Raw genomic sequence first — 17478 nt, forward strand, 5'->3', positions numbered from 1 at the left:
AACTGCTGGGTAAGGAGGTGAGCATGAAATCCCCAGCCCAGGAGCACTGGGACAGGGGACAGGGCTGAGACAGAGCAGCAGAAGGGGGTGACAGCAGACCAATAGCTGCCTCCAAGATGGAAGATTTAACACCCGTCTATTGGAAGGACTCTCTAAGAACACACTAGCTTGGGAGTAAAAATGGGGCACTGAATATCGACATTTCTTGTAATGAATGTTAGGCTGAGGAGAGTTTTAGGCACTGCTCTTTTTCTCATATTCTGTTTCCCTTCTCTTGGGTCACAATCCTGCTTTTTGATTAGAAACCTAATTTCTCCCCCATCACTCAGACTGAGTCTCACAGTAACAACAAATCTACTTTCTAATTCCCTGAGCCCATGAAAAGACTTTCTAAGGACCCGAGGGTTGAACAAGAAATTGGTAGCTGACAGAGGAACCCAGTGGTGCTGTGTGTTATGGACACAGGTCAGGGAAACCAGAGCTTGCTTTGCATTGCTTATTTTTGTTTTATAATTTCTCTTGACTCTGGATCCAGATACAAGCCTCAAGAGGACAGAGTAATCATGTGAAATAGAACTTAAAAACCCTATAGATTACGTTGTCTTATCACCAAAAAATAAAGAGTCCAGGGTTAGAGCTAGGCGAAAGGGAAGGACCATTCTTTGCTGTCAAAACTTTAAGGATTAGGGGCTTGATTTGAAATTCTTAAACCCCCTACCTGAGCCTCATATCATCATATTATACTCAATCGCTGCAGGAAGAGAAAACTGGAGAAGAAATTGGGATATCATTGGAGGGTGCAGGTCAGCATCTCGGCAGAGGGTCTAAGCTTTGGTTTCATCTCTTTCCTTCTTCTTTAGGACTCCCAAAGGCATAGCCTCAGAGATTTGATTCTAACACTGCAGATAACTCTGAATTTCAAGTGGAAATGATTTAAAGGGGAAATGAAACACAATACTTTTTGCTCAGATGCAATTTACCCAACATCAATCAGACTGCAATCAGTTACAATGTGATTCTGTTTTCCCTCCTTTTCATTGCTCTAGTCTCCCTCTCCTCAAAGATAAGAAAACTCACCAAATTCCACTATTTCCCTGGAAGCCCAAGGCAATCAAGAACTCCTGTAAGTCTATATTACCCTCTGAGAGGCAGAGATCATGTTGACACTACCAGTCCCTTTCAAGACTGTCAGATTGCCTCCTCACATTCATGTATATTTCTCCACTTCTTTATTGCCTCTGAAATAAGTAAAATCAGAATCTAACCAATGCCCCATTGGCTTTGGCATTTTGGAAAGCTTCCGAGAGACTATTGTTCTCTGGACTGGTTCCAGTGACTGATGGTTGGCAGCTAGCCAAACTACCTGAATATGGTCCCTGGATTTCCAAACATGGGAACAGACTGCCCGTGGATAGTATCCCTAGGAGAGTCCACTACTTCCCTATTGTCCTGAAGTTGGGGGCTGTGTTTCTACTTTTGGTGTAGACTCCTGACCTTTTACAGAATCCTCAGACTCAGGGCCAACAAGGGAGGTGAGCACAAAACAGTGCTCAGCAGACCCAAACAAGGATGGGACCTTGGAAATAATTTAGTGTGAGTCAGGCATGATGATTTAATGCAAGTTCTCAGCAAAAAAAAGAGACAAGGGCAGGTTGGTTATTGATACCTGAGGCAGAGAAGGCACTTTTGCTGTAACTCCTTCTTTAATAATATTTTTCTTCTTCTAACCTTCTCTCTCCCTATGCTATGACCATGGCTCTTTTCCCTCATCAACAGTGGAAATACTCTAAAGATCCAGAGCTTGCCTTTTCTCTAGTCCCAGTCCCTGACCAGAGGCCAGAAGTCTGACTAGGGCTTATTTAAGCAGTTGCAGAAGACTTATCAATTCTAATCCTCAGAAGAGAGCTTCCAAGTATACATAGAATATTTTCTTAAGAGAGATCTAATGATTTTATTCTACAATTTTACGTTGACTCTTTACAGCAACAATAGGAATGACAATGGATTTCCCATTTAGAACCTCCTAACTTCTCAAGAAGCTCTGCTTATTCAGGACTGTACCACAATTCCAAGGGAATATACACACTAAATAAAATACATAACTCACTTGGTTCCATGATGAGTTGAGTCTCATTTCAAAAGACGAGTTGTATTATCAGCACACTATTTCAGACATCATGACCCAAAATCTCACTACCTATTTTCTCCCTGCCTAGTCCATCTGTTTGGAAGTGGATGGGTTAGCTGGATAGAGCTCTACAAGGGTTTCTGAGATCTAAGCCTTTCATTTTGGCAGCTTCTTTGATGTGTGTTATCTTCTGAGTGTTGGCATTTAGGGAAGTCACAGGGTTTACTTCTGTTATCTCCTCAACCTGTCATCTCACACCCCAAGATCTTGCTTCACAATCATATTTTCACAGAGAGAAAGGAATTAATTTGGTTTTGCTGAGAATGTCAAATGGCTATTTTCAGCAGAAGCATAACTGTAAGGTTCAAGTCAATCAGAAAAGACTATGCCTCAGTTAGAATTGGAAGGACATGATGGCTGGACCAAAAGTCATTTCTGCAAAAGACTGGGAGTCTTTTCAAGAGATCCCAATACTCTCAGATGTCTGCCACTTCTATAAGCATTTTACTACTTCCAGATGGCTTGTGCTTACACTACCTCAACAAACACTATCATAACAAACTCCTTGAGGTGATATGATTAGATCTGTCTTACAGATGAAGTCATTGGAGCTAAAGAGCAGTTAAGATAGTGACTGAGCTGTGTCTGACTCTTAGGTCTCCAGACCCCAGTTCCCATCCATCGAACCAGAGTAATAGATGACAGGACTGAAAGGAGCTTCAGCTGCCACTTGTCAAAATTCCTTTGGCCACACAAAGGCTAAGTAATGGGCATACAGAGAGAGTTTGGACTCCTTTTTCAGTGTAATTTTTCATTAAATCTCAGAATTTCCACCGGACCATAAGACATTCACATCATTGAACTTTTTCTTTTCCTAATATATTGTCCCTTAGAATTGGTCTGGCTGATATTCAGGATCTTAGTGTGCTAAGCTGGAAGACACTTTGGAAATCATTTGAATCAGCTAGAGGGAAACTCAAGTACTGTGAAGTTAAGTCACAGAGCTGGTCAAAAAGAAGGATTAGAACTCAGTCTTTCAATTCTTGGCCTAACATGCTTGCCACTGCTCCTCACATTTATTAGATGAGCTGTAATACAGGTCTGGTCATGGCCCAGATCTGTAAATGGCGAATGCATGGGTGTTAAGTAAGCTGGTTCTCTAAGGGTAGTCAGGTAGAGGGAAGGCCACAAAGACACCCCAGGATGGAGAGTGGACCAAGAAGACTGCTACAATGCATTCCCACCCTGGATTTTGTCAGAAACTCAGTCCCCGCTCCTCCACCATCCCTTGCTAAATCACTTGCTGAAGGGACTTTCAACAACCTGAGAAGTGTTTCCTAAACTGATGAATTGGGAAAATATTTAACAAAGATAAGTGACAGATACAGTGGTCAAAAAAAGAAGAAGAAGAAGAAGAAAACCGAGTCACTTACTTGGTTCCACGTTCAGATAGGTTCCTTTGCCAAATATTAGTGGATTCTGCACAGCTGATAAACCCAGTCTAAAAACTGCCTTGCCTTTTCCTTACCGCAAACCTGGCCCCAGTTGCCAAGTCATGTGACAGTCATTGGATGAGATTTTCTGTCTCATCTGCTTAACCTCTTTCTTCCTCTGTCTTGGGAGCTACCCTTCAGGACAAAGCGAGGGGTGATTCCTGTGTCAAATAGAAATCTAGACTTTTGCCATGTTATAGTCTGAATTTGTGGTCTGAATAAGAGAGATTGAAAAACAATTTCCAGTCTGGAGCAAAAAAGATGGGCTATTGGTCATAGAGTGCATGAGGGTGTGCTACGTTGCTTCAGTTGTGTCCGACTCTTTGTGACCCCATGAACTGTAGCCCGCTAATACTTACGTGGGGCAAGATCTAGTAAGTTATGAGCCCCACTCAGAGCCTTTCAGGAGAATTCCATTTCCTATCCAATCAGAGCTTTGATTCATTGACAAGCATTGTGCAGCATCAGACTTGGTATAAAATAGAACTAGAGTCTATTTTAATAACATTTTAATAATATATTCATGAATTTCAAATTTGAGCATACTTTAATGGCATACTGACACTTAGATATGACAGTTAAAATAGCTTCTGTCATATGTAAAAACCAGAGTCTATGAAATTGCTGTATGTTACTCACAAAAATCCAGGGAGAAAATATGCAGATTTTTCAGATCAGTTTACAGCCCATACAGGATTGCATATCATACTTTGAGAATCACTAAAATGGAGAGTGGTTCTTAGTTGTGTGAAGTAGAAAGGAATCAGAGAACCTGAGATCAAATTCCACTCAGTTTCTTACTTACTAAGTGTGTAATCTTGGCCAAGTTCCTTAAGGTCACTGACTGAGCTTCTTTTGCCTCCTTTATAAAATGAGGATACTGTCTTCTGTATTGAGAGGTTGTAAGATTAAGTTAAAGGGTGTATATATAAAGCATTCTGTAAATGTTCAGTGTAAGTATTAGAATGCTTATTAGTGTCAGACTCAGAGTAAAATTTTTACTTGAAGCAGGAGAATGTAATTATACTAAGCTCAGAGCTCCCCAGAGCAAGGTGTAGGGAGAAGTTGCTGAGACAGGAGAGGATCCTGTTTCTTTGGTGTTTGGGATAAAAGTGAGGACTGGAATCCAGGTTTCTGTCTCCTTTCTCTTACCAGGGTCAGGTGTGACCACCATTCCCTTCTCTAACCTTCCCTCTTAAATCCAAAAGTACAGGTCCTTGCAGTGACTTATAAGCCATCTTTTCTACCTTATCAACCTGACTTCATTGGCAAACTCTCTCCTGGTCACTCACTCTCCTCCAGCCACCCAGGCTTCCTTGCTGTCCTTCATGTACCCTGGGCAGTGCTTGTGTTACCTCTGCCCAGAAGTGCCCATCCTTCAGAAATCTACACAACTCACTACATCACCCCTTTGGGTCTCTGCTCAAATGTCAATTTTCCAATGAGGCCTTCTATAACTTCTTTGTTAAAAACTGCACACTGTCCCCTTCTATTGATACTCTTTATTTCTCTTCTCTGGTTTATTTTCCTTCACAGGGCTTATCACCACCTAAAATATTATATATTTTATTTGGTGAGTTTATCATCTGTCTTTTACAGTACACTGTAAGCTCCAATAAGTCATGGATTTCTGTCTGTTTTGTTCATGCTGATTCCCTGGCACCTAGAAGAGTGCCCTGCATATAGTGCCAGCAACTTGTCATAGGTTGTGAGCTGGGATCGGGCTTGGCTCTGGAAGTGCCTAGCTTGCTTACATTTCTGTTTCCTTTTGCCTTATACCACTGCTGACTTGTCCTCTCATCCATTCATTCATTTGTTCATTCATTCATTCAACAAATATTTATTTACTGCTTTCAATGTAGCCCTTGTCCTCATGGAACAAGGGAGATAGCTGATAAATAAGCATTCAAAGTTTCAGGTGGAGATGAAGGCTATACAAAATAAAGCAAGGTGAGCTCCAGACTGCAAGAGGGTGAGCTTCTGGCTTAAGCCCCTCAGGTTGTGGTCCTTTGTTAGGACAGGCCTGTGAAGCTATGCGTGTATGTGTTCAGTCGCTCAGTTGTATCTGACTTTGTGACCCCATGGAACGTTTACCTTAAATGATGGCTATCATAGAATCTCTAATATAGACAGTTAAGGTCTCCTGTAAAACATGAATAATGTCACTTAAAAAAAAAAAAGAAAAGCAAGGTGGACTTCCCTGGTGGTCCAGTGGTTAAGAATCGGCCTGAAAATGCAGGGGACGTGGGTACAATCCCTGGTCCAGGAAGATAAGTACCACAACTACTGGGCCCAGGTGTGTAGAGCCCGTGCTCTGCAATGAGAAGCGGTTGCAATGAGGAGCCCACACACCACAACTAGAGAGTATCCCCGAGTGCCACAACTAAAGAAAGCCTGCAAGCAGGAATGAAGACTCAGTGCTGCCAAAAATTACATAAAATTAACAAAAATAAAGCCAGGTAAAATTAAGCAAGGACTGCAGAAGACAGGGAGTGGTTGAGGAAGGCCTCACTAGATGTGATGTTTGAGTAAGACTTGGAGAAGGTGAGGGAGAAAGCTAGGGTGAGTTCATGAGAGAAAATGGTTCCAGGCAGAAAGTACAGCAGCTCAAGGCTCTGTTCTGAGAGATGCTCCTCCTGAGTGAGAGGGAACAAATGCCAAAGATGAGAGTGGGAAAGCTGTCTCCTGGCATTTTAGAAACATGCTGATGAGCCCAGGATTTTGTAGACTCCTCTTTCTTGAAGGAAAGGGTGATGCTTTGATCATTGCCTGAACCTGTCTGAGTTTAGGGACCCTCTAGCCTGAGGGGTGTAATGTGGGGGATGGGCCTTGCCTGGAGAATGCCTCTTTGGGTAACTGGTTTTTTATTGGGGGACAGGAGTTCTGCCTTGGTGAAGGATTGTGGTGTGGGTGGCAGCTGGAAGGGAAATAGCTTAACTGTTGCTTCTGACTTTGTAGGCAGCTTGGAAAGAAGCTCATTAGGAGCCTGTGTGGAAGAGACAGGCAGGAAAAACCTCCACAGGTGCCCCAGTCCAGCTGAAGTCCTTAGAAGAGCAGAGTGTTTTCAGGGCACAGGGTTTGGAATTGACAGATGACACCAATTTTAACTTTGCTAAGCTGTCTGATCTTGGGGAACCTCTCCTGATCTATAAAAATGCAAGTAATAGTACTTAATTTTTGCATAATCATGTGAGAACCAAGTAGAATGACATTCATGAATAAAGTGCCTAGTCCAGTGGCCCAATACATAGTAGGCTCTCAAAAAGTGGTAGTTGATATGATGATGATATATGACTATCATATAACTATATATAAAACTCTAAGTCCGTCCAGTGGCCCACTGGCATGAAAATGTTCCTGACTACCCTTTCTAAGCTCCTGTCATTGTCATGGTCAGTAGCATATATTTACATTGTGGTACGTCATCCCTTGCTGTTTTGTCCTTACTCTGGTTCTGTTTTATGAAGTTAAGTGGCAACCCTAGGTTTTTTCCAGCTGGAGGGTTAAAAGCTATGGTGGACCTGTGACGGTGGGTCTGTGTAGACCTGTTAGTTTGGTGCAACCGGGGAGCCCTGCAAGTAAGAACTTGACAGAAGCTCCTGAGGAAAGAGAGCATCAAAAGAAAGTAGGCTTCTGAGAAGATAAAGGATCTGGATTTGCAGTGATCCTTCTTTATCCAATATGTGTTGGCTAAAAAGAAGTCACTGTGCAAAGATATTCTGGATCTGGGCTACACTGAAAGATATGCCTTCTCTGGATGCCTGCTATCTTTTCATCTCAAAGGACAATGGAAGGCACCAGATCAGTGTTTCTTAAACTTCAATTAATCACATCTCTTTTGGGGCTTTTATTTTGGGTCATTTCCATTAGTCATAAGATTTGCTCAATAATTTTCTTTAAATTTACTCACATTTGAACTTAAAATACAATTAAGAGGAAACTTAAAATCACATAGGTTTGACAACCTAGTTGTACTATGCTGATACCATTAAAAGATAGTGCAATTCAAATGAAAAGAACCTCTGTCTATGTACCTCCGAAAATCATATGCTATGCATTCTACACTTAGGGCAACATTGGCTCAAGTAAGTCAGTAAACAGAAGAACTTAATTCATTAGGAAGAACTCGGTGAACAAACGGAGATAAAGGAACTCAGTCACTAGCTTTGTCAGGAGTGAGAAAAATTAAAGCCAACAATGTCTAAAGGCAAGAATCTTAATTAGTTGAATTTTCAAATCTTACTATGATTTAAAAAAACAGATATATGATTTTCTTTGCCCTGACTCTGCTAGCCGACTTTGGCTCTCCATCTTTTTCTGGATGCAAAGCCCCTGCCCCACTTCTCCATTTTGTGTGTGAGGTTGGGGGGTGCCCAGCCTGCACTTCTCCCTTCCCTTCGTCTGATCTCAATTCTATGCCTCCTTCAATTCATACACCCAGGACAGTCCTGTCCCCAACCATTCTATGAGAGGAGCCCACTCCATCACACTTCCACCCCACTTCTCTGTAGCCTTCTTTTACCTTAGAAAACACAATCTGAACATGAGGGCATCAGGCCAGGTTGTGCTGTTACTTTTCCAGCAGACAGCTCCAGCAGATAAGGGGGCCCCAACGTGTTGTTTATTACATTTTCTAGCTTACTATTAATCTTCACTTTCTAATTGGAAGCTGCTTCCCACTGGAGATTACAGTCTTTTTTTAAATTTTAAACAAGACACAATTGAATTAAAATGTCACTTAAATGACACGAGAAGATGCCTTCTGAGTTGAGCATAGACCTTTGACAGCATTAGCATCGATTCCTTTATAACAATTAATTAGTGAGTGGCACTGCGTACGCTTAGTGAGGAAGATGGACGCCATGAGCTCTTAGGGAGCTACACCTGGCTATGTCCTAGAGGCTTTAAAGAAAGCATAGCACATCCACTTTCTTCCTCACTAGTCACCTAACTTCCATTTGCAAGCAATTAGAAACAGATTTCTGGAACTGGTTCCCTTTTTCTGAAGAAAAATGGAGCGGCACCAGCCCACTTACCCTGGCCTAAGCTTCTGTGCCCAGGAAGTTGATGCAGTTCTGTGCTCTCCTAAGAGCAAGTGTTTGGCTTAAAGATCAGAATTCTTAATATCTGGAGCCAGCTTGATAGACTCATCCAGACTCAGCCTAACCTTGTACCTGGTCAGTTATGACTCTCCTGGAGGAGTTGAGCCAGGGATTGTGTGGTTTCTACAGCCTGACCCAAAGCTCAGGCATTGAACAGGAGCCTTTTCAGTCTCCCTGAGCTGTGTGGGGGTCTTTTACAACCCCCAAATCTACTTTTTTAAAAAACACCCCCCTCCCAGTTCCTATGGAGGAGCTTAACGGTAGTTCACATCTTCCCCAAACCCCTCCCCGACACAGTATTGGTGCTATTACTACCCATTTCACATTCCCTGATACTTCCACCCCCGAGATGGAGGATTACCTTTCAAAGAAACAGATAAATGAATTACTTACTTGGTTCCACGATGAGGCGGGTCCCTTTTCCAAAGTAGAGTTTGTCAGTCTCACACAGAGATTGAGGGCTTTCCAAAAACCTCAGCAGTGCTCCCGCCTTTCTTCTTCCTATCAGCTTGAGGATGGGAGGATCTTAAGGGTTTGGCTGTTTGAAAGATGGCACTTGATATTCATCCAACTGGTTCATGCTCATTTGGTCAATTGCAGAATCGCAATTGCTTTTGGAAGGTTGCTGTCTGAAGAGAGGGTAAGAGCACATGCTCCTTATGGTGGACATTTCCTGTACAGGGCATTTTGTGAAGTTCTTGGAATGGTTGCTTTCTGTTATTTTAAATTTTTCTCATTTCCTAGATGCATAATTAACTCTCAGTCTTAGAAGATGGGTGTTGCCCAGGGGATGGGTCTTGGATCCATGACTATTCCAGAGTCAAGGGCCTCACAGACACCAGAGCTGCTTTAAGTTAGATAACATGTGGCATATCCACAGTGACAGCATGAAGCACCAGTCCTCTCCTGGGGATTTATAGTGTATTCAGTGTTCGAATGAGCAGCTACTACTGGTGATGGCCTAAAACCAAATCCCCGTCTTTAAATTCATCTTCCCAAACTTCATAGCAAAGCACACAGGCAAATGTCTCTAGGAATTTGGGTTCAGAAATTCCATATGACTCTTTTACAGTAGAAACCAAGACAAGGATAGTTTTCAAGGATCACCTTTCTGTATTCCTCAAATATGGGTGAAATACCAAGAGAAAATCCAAGAGAAAACAGCAGTGAGAGAGAGGTTAGCAGTAGCAGCTGGCAGGGGCAGTTGGGGGTGGGGGTGGGAGTTGGGGTGTCACCTCTCCTGGTTTGGACAATTTTCTGGCATCCCTTCTGGGTCACAGAGGAAGGAAGGACAGCTATTTGCTGTGTTGGTTCCCTAGGGCAGGGTAGCCAGGTTATGGATTTCCCAGGGAAATGTCTTTTGGGCTCCTGCAGTTTTTGTACAGGTCTCTGTGGGTTTTGTATCACCGTGCGTATCCCACCCACAATGCTACAGTCCTTTACAAAAACCTCCGGTATGGTTTTGCCCAACGTGGCCTCTTAGAACTACAGGGCCAGGTGTTTTCTCCAAGTCATGCTCCAGCAAGATCAAAAGGATTTGGCTTAGGTCAGGGCCGGAACCCCAGGCGTTTCTGTCTGAGGCTCTTCTGAACCCCTGGCTAGATCTGTCTTGGAGCTTGTGACTAGAACAGATCAAGTCATGATGTCTACTCCCACTGTGCCTTCTGGCTGGTCTACTCTAGATGGTTTTCCCAGAAGAGTTTGCCAGACCTGAATGTCTCAACTGGATTCTACAAGCTGTAGGTAGGCAAAAAATGTCTGTGGCTAATATAATTTCTCCTTTATCTTGCTCAGCTCTCAAATTAATTCTCTTTACTCCACTATGCACATGGGGAAGATCATATAGCCGACAAAGGACTTTCACATAAACTTAGAATTTTATCTTCTCCATTGACTCTCTGGTGAGGAATTCAGGGCCAGTAGCCCATATACTACTTAGTGTGACTTGGAAAAGGTGACCTGTTGGGGGAATGCAGAGGTAGCCCCTTGGGTTCAATATAGTGAACAGAGGGCTGCTTCGTGGGCTTTCTTAAAGGCTTCCCTTTCTCCAACTGATGCAGCTTCACACCAGGATCTTGGTTCAGCCAGCAGAACTCAAGCTGAATTTTAACCCTACTTGTCCCCTAGGCCAAGAGCTGATTAATATAGATGCTAAGCCTTGGAGGGACCCCAACCTTGAAATTACCTTCCAGAATTTATGGTAGCTCCCCACTTAGTTCAGAATAAGATAGTTTGGAACACAGGCTTTTGCTTACCTTTCTAGTTCTATATCTTATACCTTACCACATGCTCCCTTAAACTCAGACTACTTGCTTCCTGAAAGGGCCATGTTCTTTCATTCTTCTTTGCTTTGCCCTGTGATAACTTTTGTCTGAAATGCCCTTTCTTTTTGAGTTCTCCAGTTTGGTCCCTTACTCACTTCCTTAGATCCTATTGAGCTGCTGGTCTGAGCTTAGCTGTGGATGTCCCCGGGAATTCTTAAGACTGGACTGTGTTAGATGTATCCCTTTCCCTGAATCTTCTTGCATCCAGGGCTGATCCTTATCATTGCTCTCAAAACCCCATTCCTTTCACCTTCATTAGGTAAAGACCCTTGAGAGAAGCGATTTCTCTTGCTCATCTCTGTGTCCTCTGCTCCAGCACAGTGCCTCACAGATTGAGTGCTCTGACAGTGCTTTCAGAAACTGTTTTAGAGATGTGGTATCTCATATTGAGAAAGGATAAGCTTGAGGTGACAGAATCAGGGCCAGAACCCATTCCTGGTACCCTGCTCTCTCTGACTCTGGGTGCCCGATGAAATACTATCTTACATTTGTCTATCTGAGCACAGTTATCTGAAAATAACTGTGCCCAATTATTTCTACCATTAGTTGTAAATAACTGGGTTTTTTTTTTTTAAACGTGCATATACTGCTTTTATTATAATAATTATGGTTGCTAGCTGAATGAAAACAAATAGTAGCTAAAAAGGTTTCAAATGACAGAAAAATTTAAGTTATGACAATTTTTTGAGTACTCAGATGATGAAATGTATATTTCTGCACCAAATACAAAGTTAACAATGAAATCAAGGTATTGAAAGGTCAAAAGGGGCATCAAACATATTCACTATCTTTTAAATTTTAAACAAAAGAGCTGAGAATAGAAATGAAAAAAAACCCAACATATACACCATTAAAAGTCTTTTTCTTTTTTAATGACTTCCAATTTTAACTCTTTTCTAAAAGCACTAAGGGCACGGAGACCCTTATTGTAGATTATGTATCATCTCCTCTTTGGCTATGAGGTGTGTGGTTTTGTTAACTAGAGACATCGATGAGTTCAATTTCTGAGACCAGTCATTTAATAAATTATTTGGATCCTTGGGTCTCTGGAAGTTGATAATTCCTGCCAACCTGTCTACTTTAGCAAAGATGGTCTTGTTGACTACTAGATTTGAGAGAAAAGCCTCTGACTCATCAACAGAAAGATCCAGAAGCTGCGCCATCCTCTTCATTGTTATTCTTGTGTAATACTTGGCCATTATTCTAATATTATGTTCAACAACTCTGTTTTTCAAGTCTTTCCACCTTTTTTCACCTTCCTCTGTATAACCAAAAACGTCAGTTGCAGGACTCTCCAAAGAACCTTTTCTTAATTCCATTCCATAGTCTTCAACAATTGTGGACCAGCGCTCGGCTGACAAAAACATTAGCCACAATAAAAGAGCAAAATGGTGATATCAAAGAGGCAGCCTCCATTTTACAAGAGTTACAGGTGGAAACCTATGGGTCAATGGAAAAGAAAGAGCGAGTGGAGTTTATTTTGGAGCAAATGCGGCTTTGCCTAGCGGTGAAGGATTACATTCGTACACAAATCATCAGCAAAAAAATTAACACCAAATTTTTCCAGGAAGAAAATACAGAGAAATTAAAGTTGAAATACTATAACTTAATGATTCAACTGGATCAACATGAAGGATCTTATTTGTCTATTTGTAAGCACTACAGAGCAATCTATGATACACCCTGTATACAGGCAGAAAGTGAAAAGTGGCAACAGGCCCTGAAAAGTGTTGTCCTTTATGTTATCTTGGCTCCTTTTGACAATGAACAGTCAGACTTGGTTCACCGAATAAGCGGTGACAAGAAGTTAGAATAACTGGGTTTTTAACATTAGCCTGAGTTAAGCATCATTGGCTTCTCTGGTGGCTCAGACAGTAAAGAATCTGCTTGCAATGCAGTAGATCTGCATTTGATCCCTGGGCTGGGAAGATCCCCTGGAGGAGGGCATGGCAACCCATTCCAGTTTTGTTGCCTGGAGAATTCCATGGACAGAGGAGCCTGGAAGGTTACAGTCCATGGGGTTGCAAGAAGTCGGACACAACTGAGTGACTAAGCACAGCACAGCACAAGTATCACTGAGAAGATAAATGTGTTGTGCTTTGCTCCATGTCATGAAATATATGCCAAAGCCAAAGAGAAATGCGTTCTGTGTTGTCTACATGTTTGGAGTATTCAAATTACTTTCTTTCCACTAACATGAGTAGTCTAAGATGAACTGTGCCTCTGGAGAAGCATCCTAGAATATCATAGCTAAGACAGTCTTCAAGGATCACATGTTCACTTCCTTATGTGTTCAGAGGAAAGAATCTAGAAAGATCCAGAAAGGTTTCACAACTGGTCAAGGCACTCAACTTGAAAAGAACATACAGTCCAGTGATAGTTTTTGGTACACTTAAACTTTGGTCTTTTATTTTGGTCTTTGATCTTTTATTCTGATATTTGTTATTTGAAAGTTTCTTAGCATCTGGTCAATTTTCCAGCTGATCTTTTTCCCTGGAGTGCCCTTAGAGTGGCCTGGGTAGCCTGGAATTTTCTTTCTTTATGTAGCTTTTCATTGTTGTAAGAGATGCTCTTATGTGGGAAAGGGGAGGGACAGGTCCAGGATGGGTTCATCCTGAACCCTCCTCTTTCTGGTAGGAGGCTGGGTCATTCTCACTGTCAGAGAAGTGCATTCTCAGAGGGGATCAAAGGACTGGGATGGTCTGAGGGTACTGAGTTTATCATGGTTTCTCTAGTCCTGGGTGGGATACGGTTTGCTGCTGGAGACTCAGAGCACTTTGAGAAAATTTATGAGGATGCCAGGCCAAGAAAAGACATGGGGATTGAACTGGGGCATCCTAGAGCTTTTAATTTTGCAATTGTGGACTCTGAACTTGCTTTATTGATCTCCACCTTCTGCTCCTGATATTGACATGTACTCTTTGAAGATTACAGACACACTGCAGTGTATTCAAAGCTGAATACTAGGCTATTGAAAAGACTTCCAACCACATACAGGCAGGAACAGCTTGGGAGATCCTGGAGGTGTTTGTTTGATCATACTCTTCAGATAACCATCAGGGTAGAGCTGTCTTATTAGAAGACAGCTGGGTTTACTCGTATATGTATGTCTTCTATCTATTGTAATGTTTTAGTATGGTTGAAATATATAAGCAAAATTTGGCCTTATACAAACAAACATGTAGTCCAAAAAAGTAGGTTAGTTGCAATTTGAAATTTGAAAATGTGCTAATGAACTTTTCTTATTCTTTTCCATTAAAATCCTCTGGTCTAGCCTGCATTTTGGTTAGAACTTTCACCCATGCATAGTTTTGTAACATTATCCAGTAGTCTTTTTGCAAAATAATTGGTTCACTGAGTTAGGCGATTTCTGCATGTTGGCATGTTTCATTATACAATATCAAATGTATCACAGTAGTTAATATGACCACCAATATTTTAAAACCAGAACAGTATTTAAACACTAGGAAACCATACAGTTCATATGGCAGATAAAAGTTTCCAAAATTCTGTTTTTAATATATATATTTTAAAAATGTTATTTATTTATTTATTTTTGGTTGTGCTGGATCTTCGTTATTGTGCCAGCTTTTGTTAGTTGTGGAGAGTGGAGGCTAGCTTCTAGTTGTGGTGTGTGGACTTCTCATTTCAGTGGCTTCTCTTGTTGCAGAGCACGGGCTGTCGGTGCACCAGCTACAGTAGTTGCGGCTCCTGGGCTCTTGAGCACAGGCTCAATAGTTGTAGCACTCTGGGCTTAGTTGCTCTGCAGCATGTGGCAGCTCCCAGATCAGGGATCGAACCTGTGTCTCCTGCCTTGGCAGGCAGATTCTTTACCACTGAGCCACCAGGGAAGCCCCCAAATTCTAATTTTTGCCTGAACACTTAGATTTTTATCATCAGCAACAATGGTCCATTGTTTCTCTCGATGTGCAGGCTCAATTCATTTCCAGGAAAATACCTGACAACTACCAAGATCTGATTAACCATGGTTTCTCTGCCAGTTACTCTGTCAAGCAAAATAGCTTGTTCAGCCATGAACAAGTGGCTAGTTCGGCTTGTGACTAAAACAATTGCTCATATGTTTTCCCTTGAGATAATCTAATAATTTGGAATGCAGCAGAAGTGCTCTGTGTGTGCTACCACTTTTGTCACACATAATACTAAAAAGACTTATACTCAAGAGTGGAGATTTAATAAAACTAATAGTTTTACTGCTTTTTCAGTGTTACAGCCTGAACTGTATCCTTCCCAAATTCATATATTGAAGTCCTTATCCCTCGTACCTCAGAATGTATCCTTCTTTGGAGATGAGGCCTTTAAAGATAAGGTAAAATGGGCCATTTACATTGGATTAGAGTGGATCAGACCAGTCCAGTCTGACTGGTGTACAGTGAAGAAATGTGAGCAAACAAAGAGAAGAGACACAAGGGATTTGGATGCACAAAGGAAAGTCCACATGTGGACACAGGGAGATGGTGGCCATCTCCAAGTCAAGACAGGAGGATTCAGGAGAAACCAACTATGTGGGCACCTTGATCCTAGATTTCTAGCCTCAGAACTGTGAGAAAATAAGTTTCTATTCTTTAAACCATGAAGTCTGTGGAATTTTGTTATGGCAGCCTAGTCAATTAATATAGTCAATAACATTTTTAAGTGAAACTGGCTTTTTACCCCCCTGCAAATAAAGAAATGAAGGATACAATGACCTCTAATATAGAATTAAGACTTCTGTCTTGTTTCATGTTGAGGGACCAGGAGTTTTATCCACCATTGCTTTTGCACCATTAGGGCAAATGTCAACACAGAGAAAAAGGCAAATATTGTTTTGACATTATTATGAAACTTGGTCTGACCTCATGGAATCCCTGAAAATGTCTTTGGGTCCTTTGTGGTTCATGGAATACCCTTTGAGAACCACTTTCCTAGCCTATGTGGTTTGTGCTGCCAAAGTTGCAACGGCAGCAGTCAACCCAGGCTTTCTCTACTACTTCACCACTCTCTAACTTGTTTACTGGCGAATTGCCTATCAACTGTAACATATGCTTTCAGTACCCATACTATATTTCTGCAGAAATATTTCAAACTTTCCATTAAAAATATTATCTATATCTTTAAATGACAGGTAGTTAAGATGGTGAGCTAAATTTTTGGCAAAGCCTTAAAGGAGAGGGATAGACTGAATTGACTTTCATTGTTAATGGATCAAGCAATACACTTAGCAGCTGGACAGGAAATAAAAAGGGCCAGGGTTTTGAACTGAGACCCATAGGAAGTCCCAAGAATGGATAAACCTGGTCAAGTTCTCCTCAGTCAGGGAGCCCCCAACACACTTTGTCTTTTGTTAAAACCTTCGCCTACCTTCTCTGCTTGTTTTTTGTTAAAACCTTCGCCTACCTTCTCTGTGACACCCACCTTGTGCAGGGAAGTAAGCTAGAGAGTCCACTGCTTGGAGTCCTTGGGGCATCTGTAGAGGCCTGGCACTGTCCCACCCCCACGCAAGTGGAAGACTGGATTTGAGTTATAGTCATAGCTCAGATCTTGTAAGACAGTGGTTTTAAGATATACTATTAATGCCTATTTCTTGGATTAGAATAATTCAAGATCTGCAACATCATCCCTGGCAGTTTTCTCATTAATTTTACCTGTGTATTCACTGACAGAGTCCTTGTTGTCTTAGAAATATGTCACATAACATACAGTTTCAATTTCTTGAAACATCGCTGGATTCAGGGTTTCTTTGAGCCAAGCAGTATTCTTTAAGAAAGCATGCTTTTTAAAAGGGTATAAATGAACTTATTTACAAGGTGGAATTCTTGTATTCTTGCCCAAGAAATTCTATGGACAGAGGAACCTGGCAGAGGAACCCCAGGCTACAGACCATGGGGTTGCGAAAACAACAATGTGGTATCTTAGCCAGACCAAGGATCACAACTGCAACCCCTGAATTGGAAGGCAGATTCTGTCTTCTATAGATGGTTTTTAGAGACAAGAGTTCAGTCAAATACTCAGCCCTCAGATTGGAAGAAAATAATAGCAAATGAAGCAACAGACAAAGGATTAATCTCAAAAATATACAAGCAACTCCTGAAGCTCAATTACAGAAAAATAAATGACCCAATCAAAAAATGGGCCAAAGAACTAAACAGACATTTCTCCAAAGAAGACATACAGATGGCTAACAAACACATGAAAAGATGCACAACATTACTCATTATCAGAGAAATGCAAATCAAAACCACAATGAGGTACCATTACACTCCAGTCAGGATGGCTGTTATCCAAAAGTCTACAAGCAATAAATGTTGGAGAGGGTGTGGAGAAAAGGGAACCCTCTTACACTGTTAGTGGGAATGCAGACTAGTACAGCCACTATGGAAAACAGTGTGGAGATTTCTTAAAAAACTGGAAATAGAACTGCCACACGACCCAGC

At 41.6% G+C, this 17478-nt stretch overlaps 1 protein-coding gene and 1 gene segment (V, D, J or C); both read right to left on the reverse strand.

Annotated features, from left to right (window-relative positions):
• The window catches only part of LOC136172319 (M1-specific T cell receptor alpha chain-like), a 606661-nt gene that overhangs the window by 93022 nt on the left and 496161 nt on the right, over positions 1-17478 (reverse strand). The gene's annotated exons all lie outside the window — the stretch shown is intronic.
• The window catches only part of LOC136172318 (T cell receptor delta constant-like), a 424221-nt gene that overhangs the window by 6624 nt on the left and 400119 nt on the right, over positions 1-17478 (reverse strand). The window contains 1 exon segment of the C gene segment in view: positions 9117-9165. Coding sequence covers positions 9117-9165 — 49 coding nt within the window.

Source organism: Muntiacus reevesi, chromosome 7 (assembly GCF_963930625.1).
Source record: "Muntiacus reevesi chromosome 7, mMunRee1.1, whole genome shotgun sequence".
NCBI classification, from domain to species: Eukaryota; Metazoa; Chordata; class Mammalia; order Artiodactyla; family Cervidae; genus Muntiacus; species Muntiacus reevesi.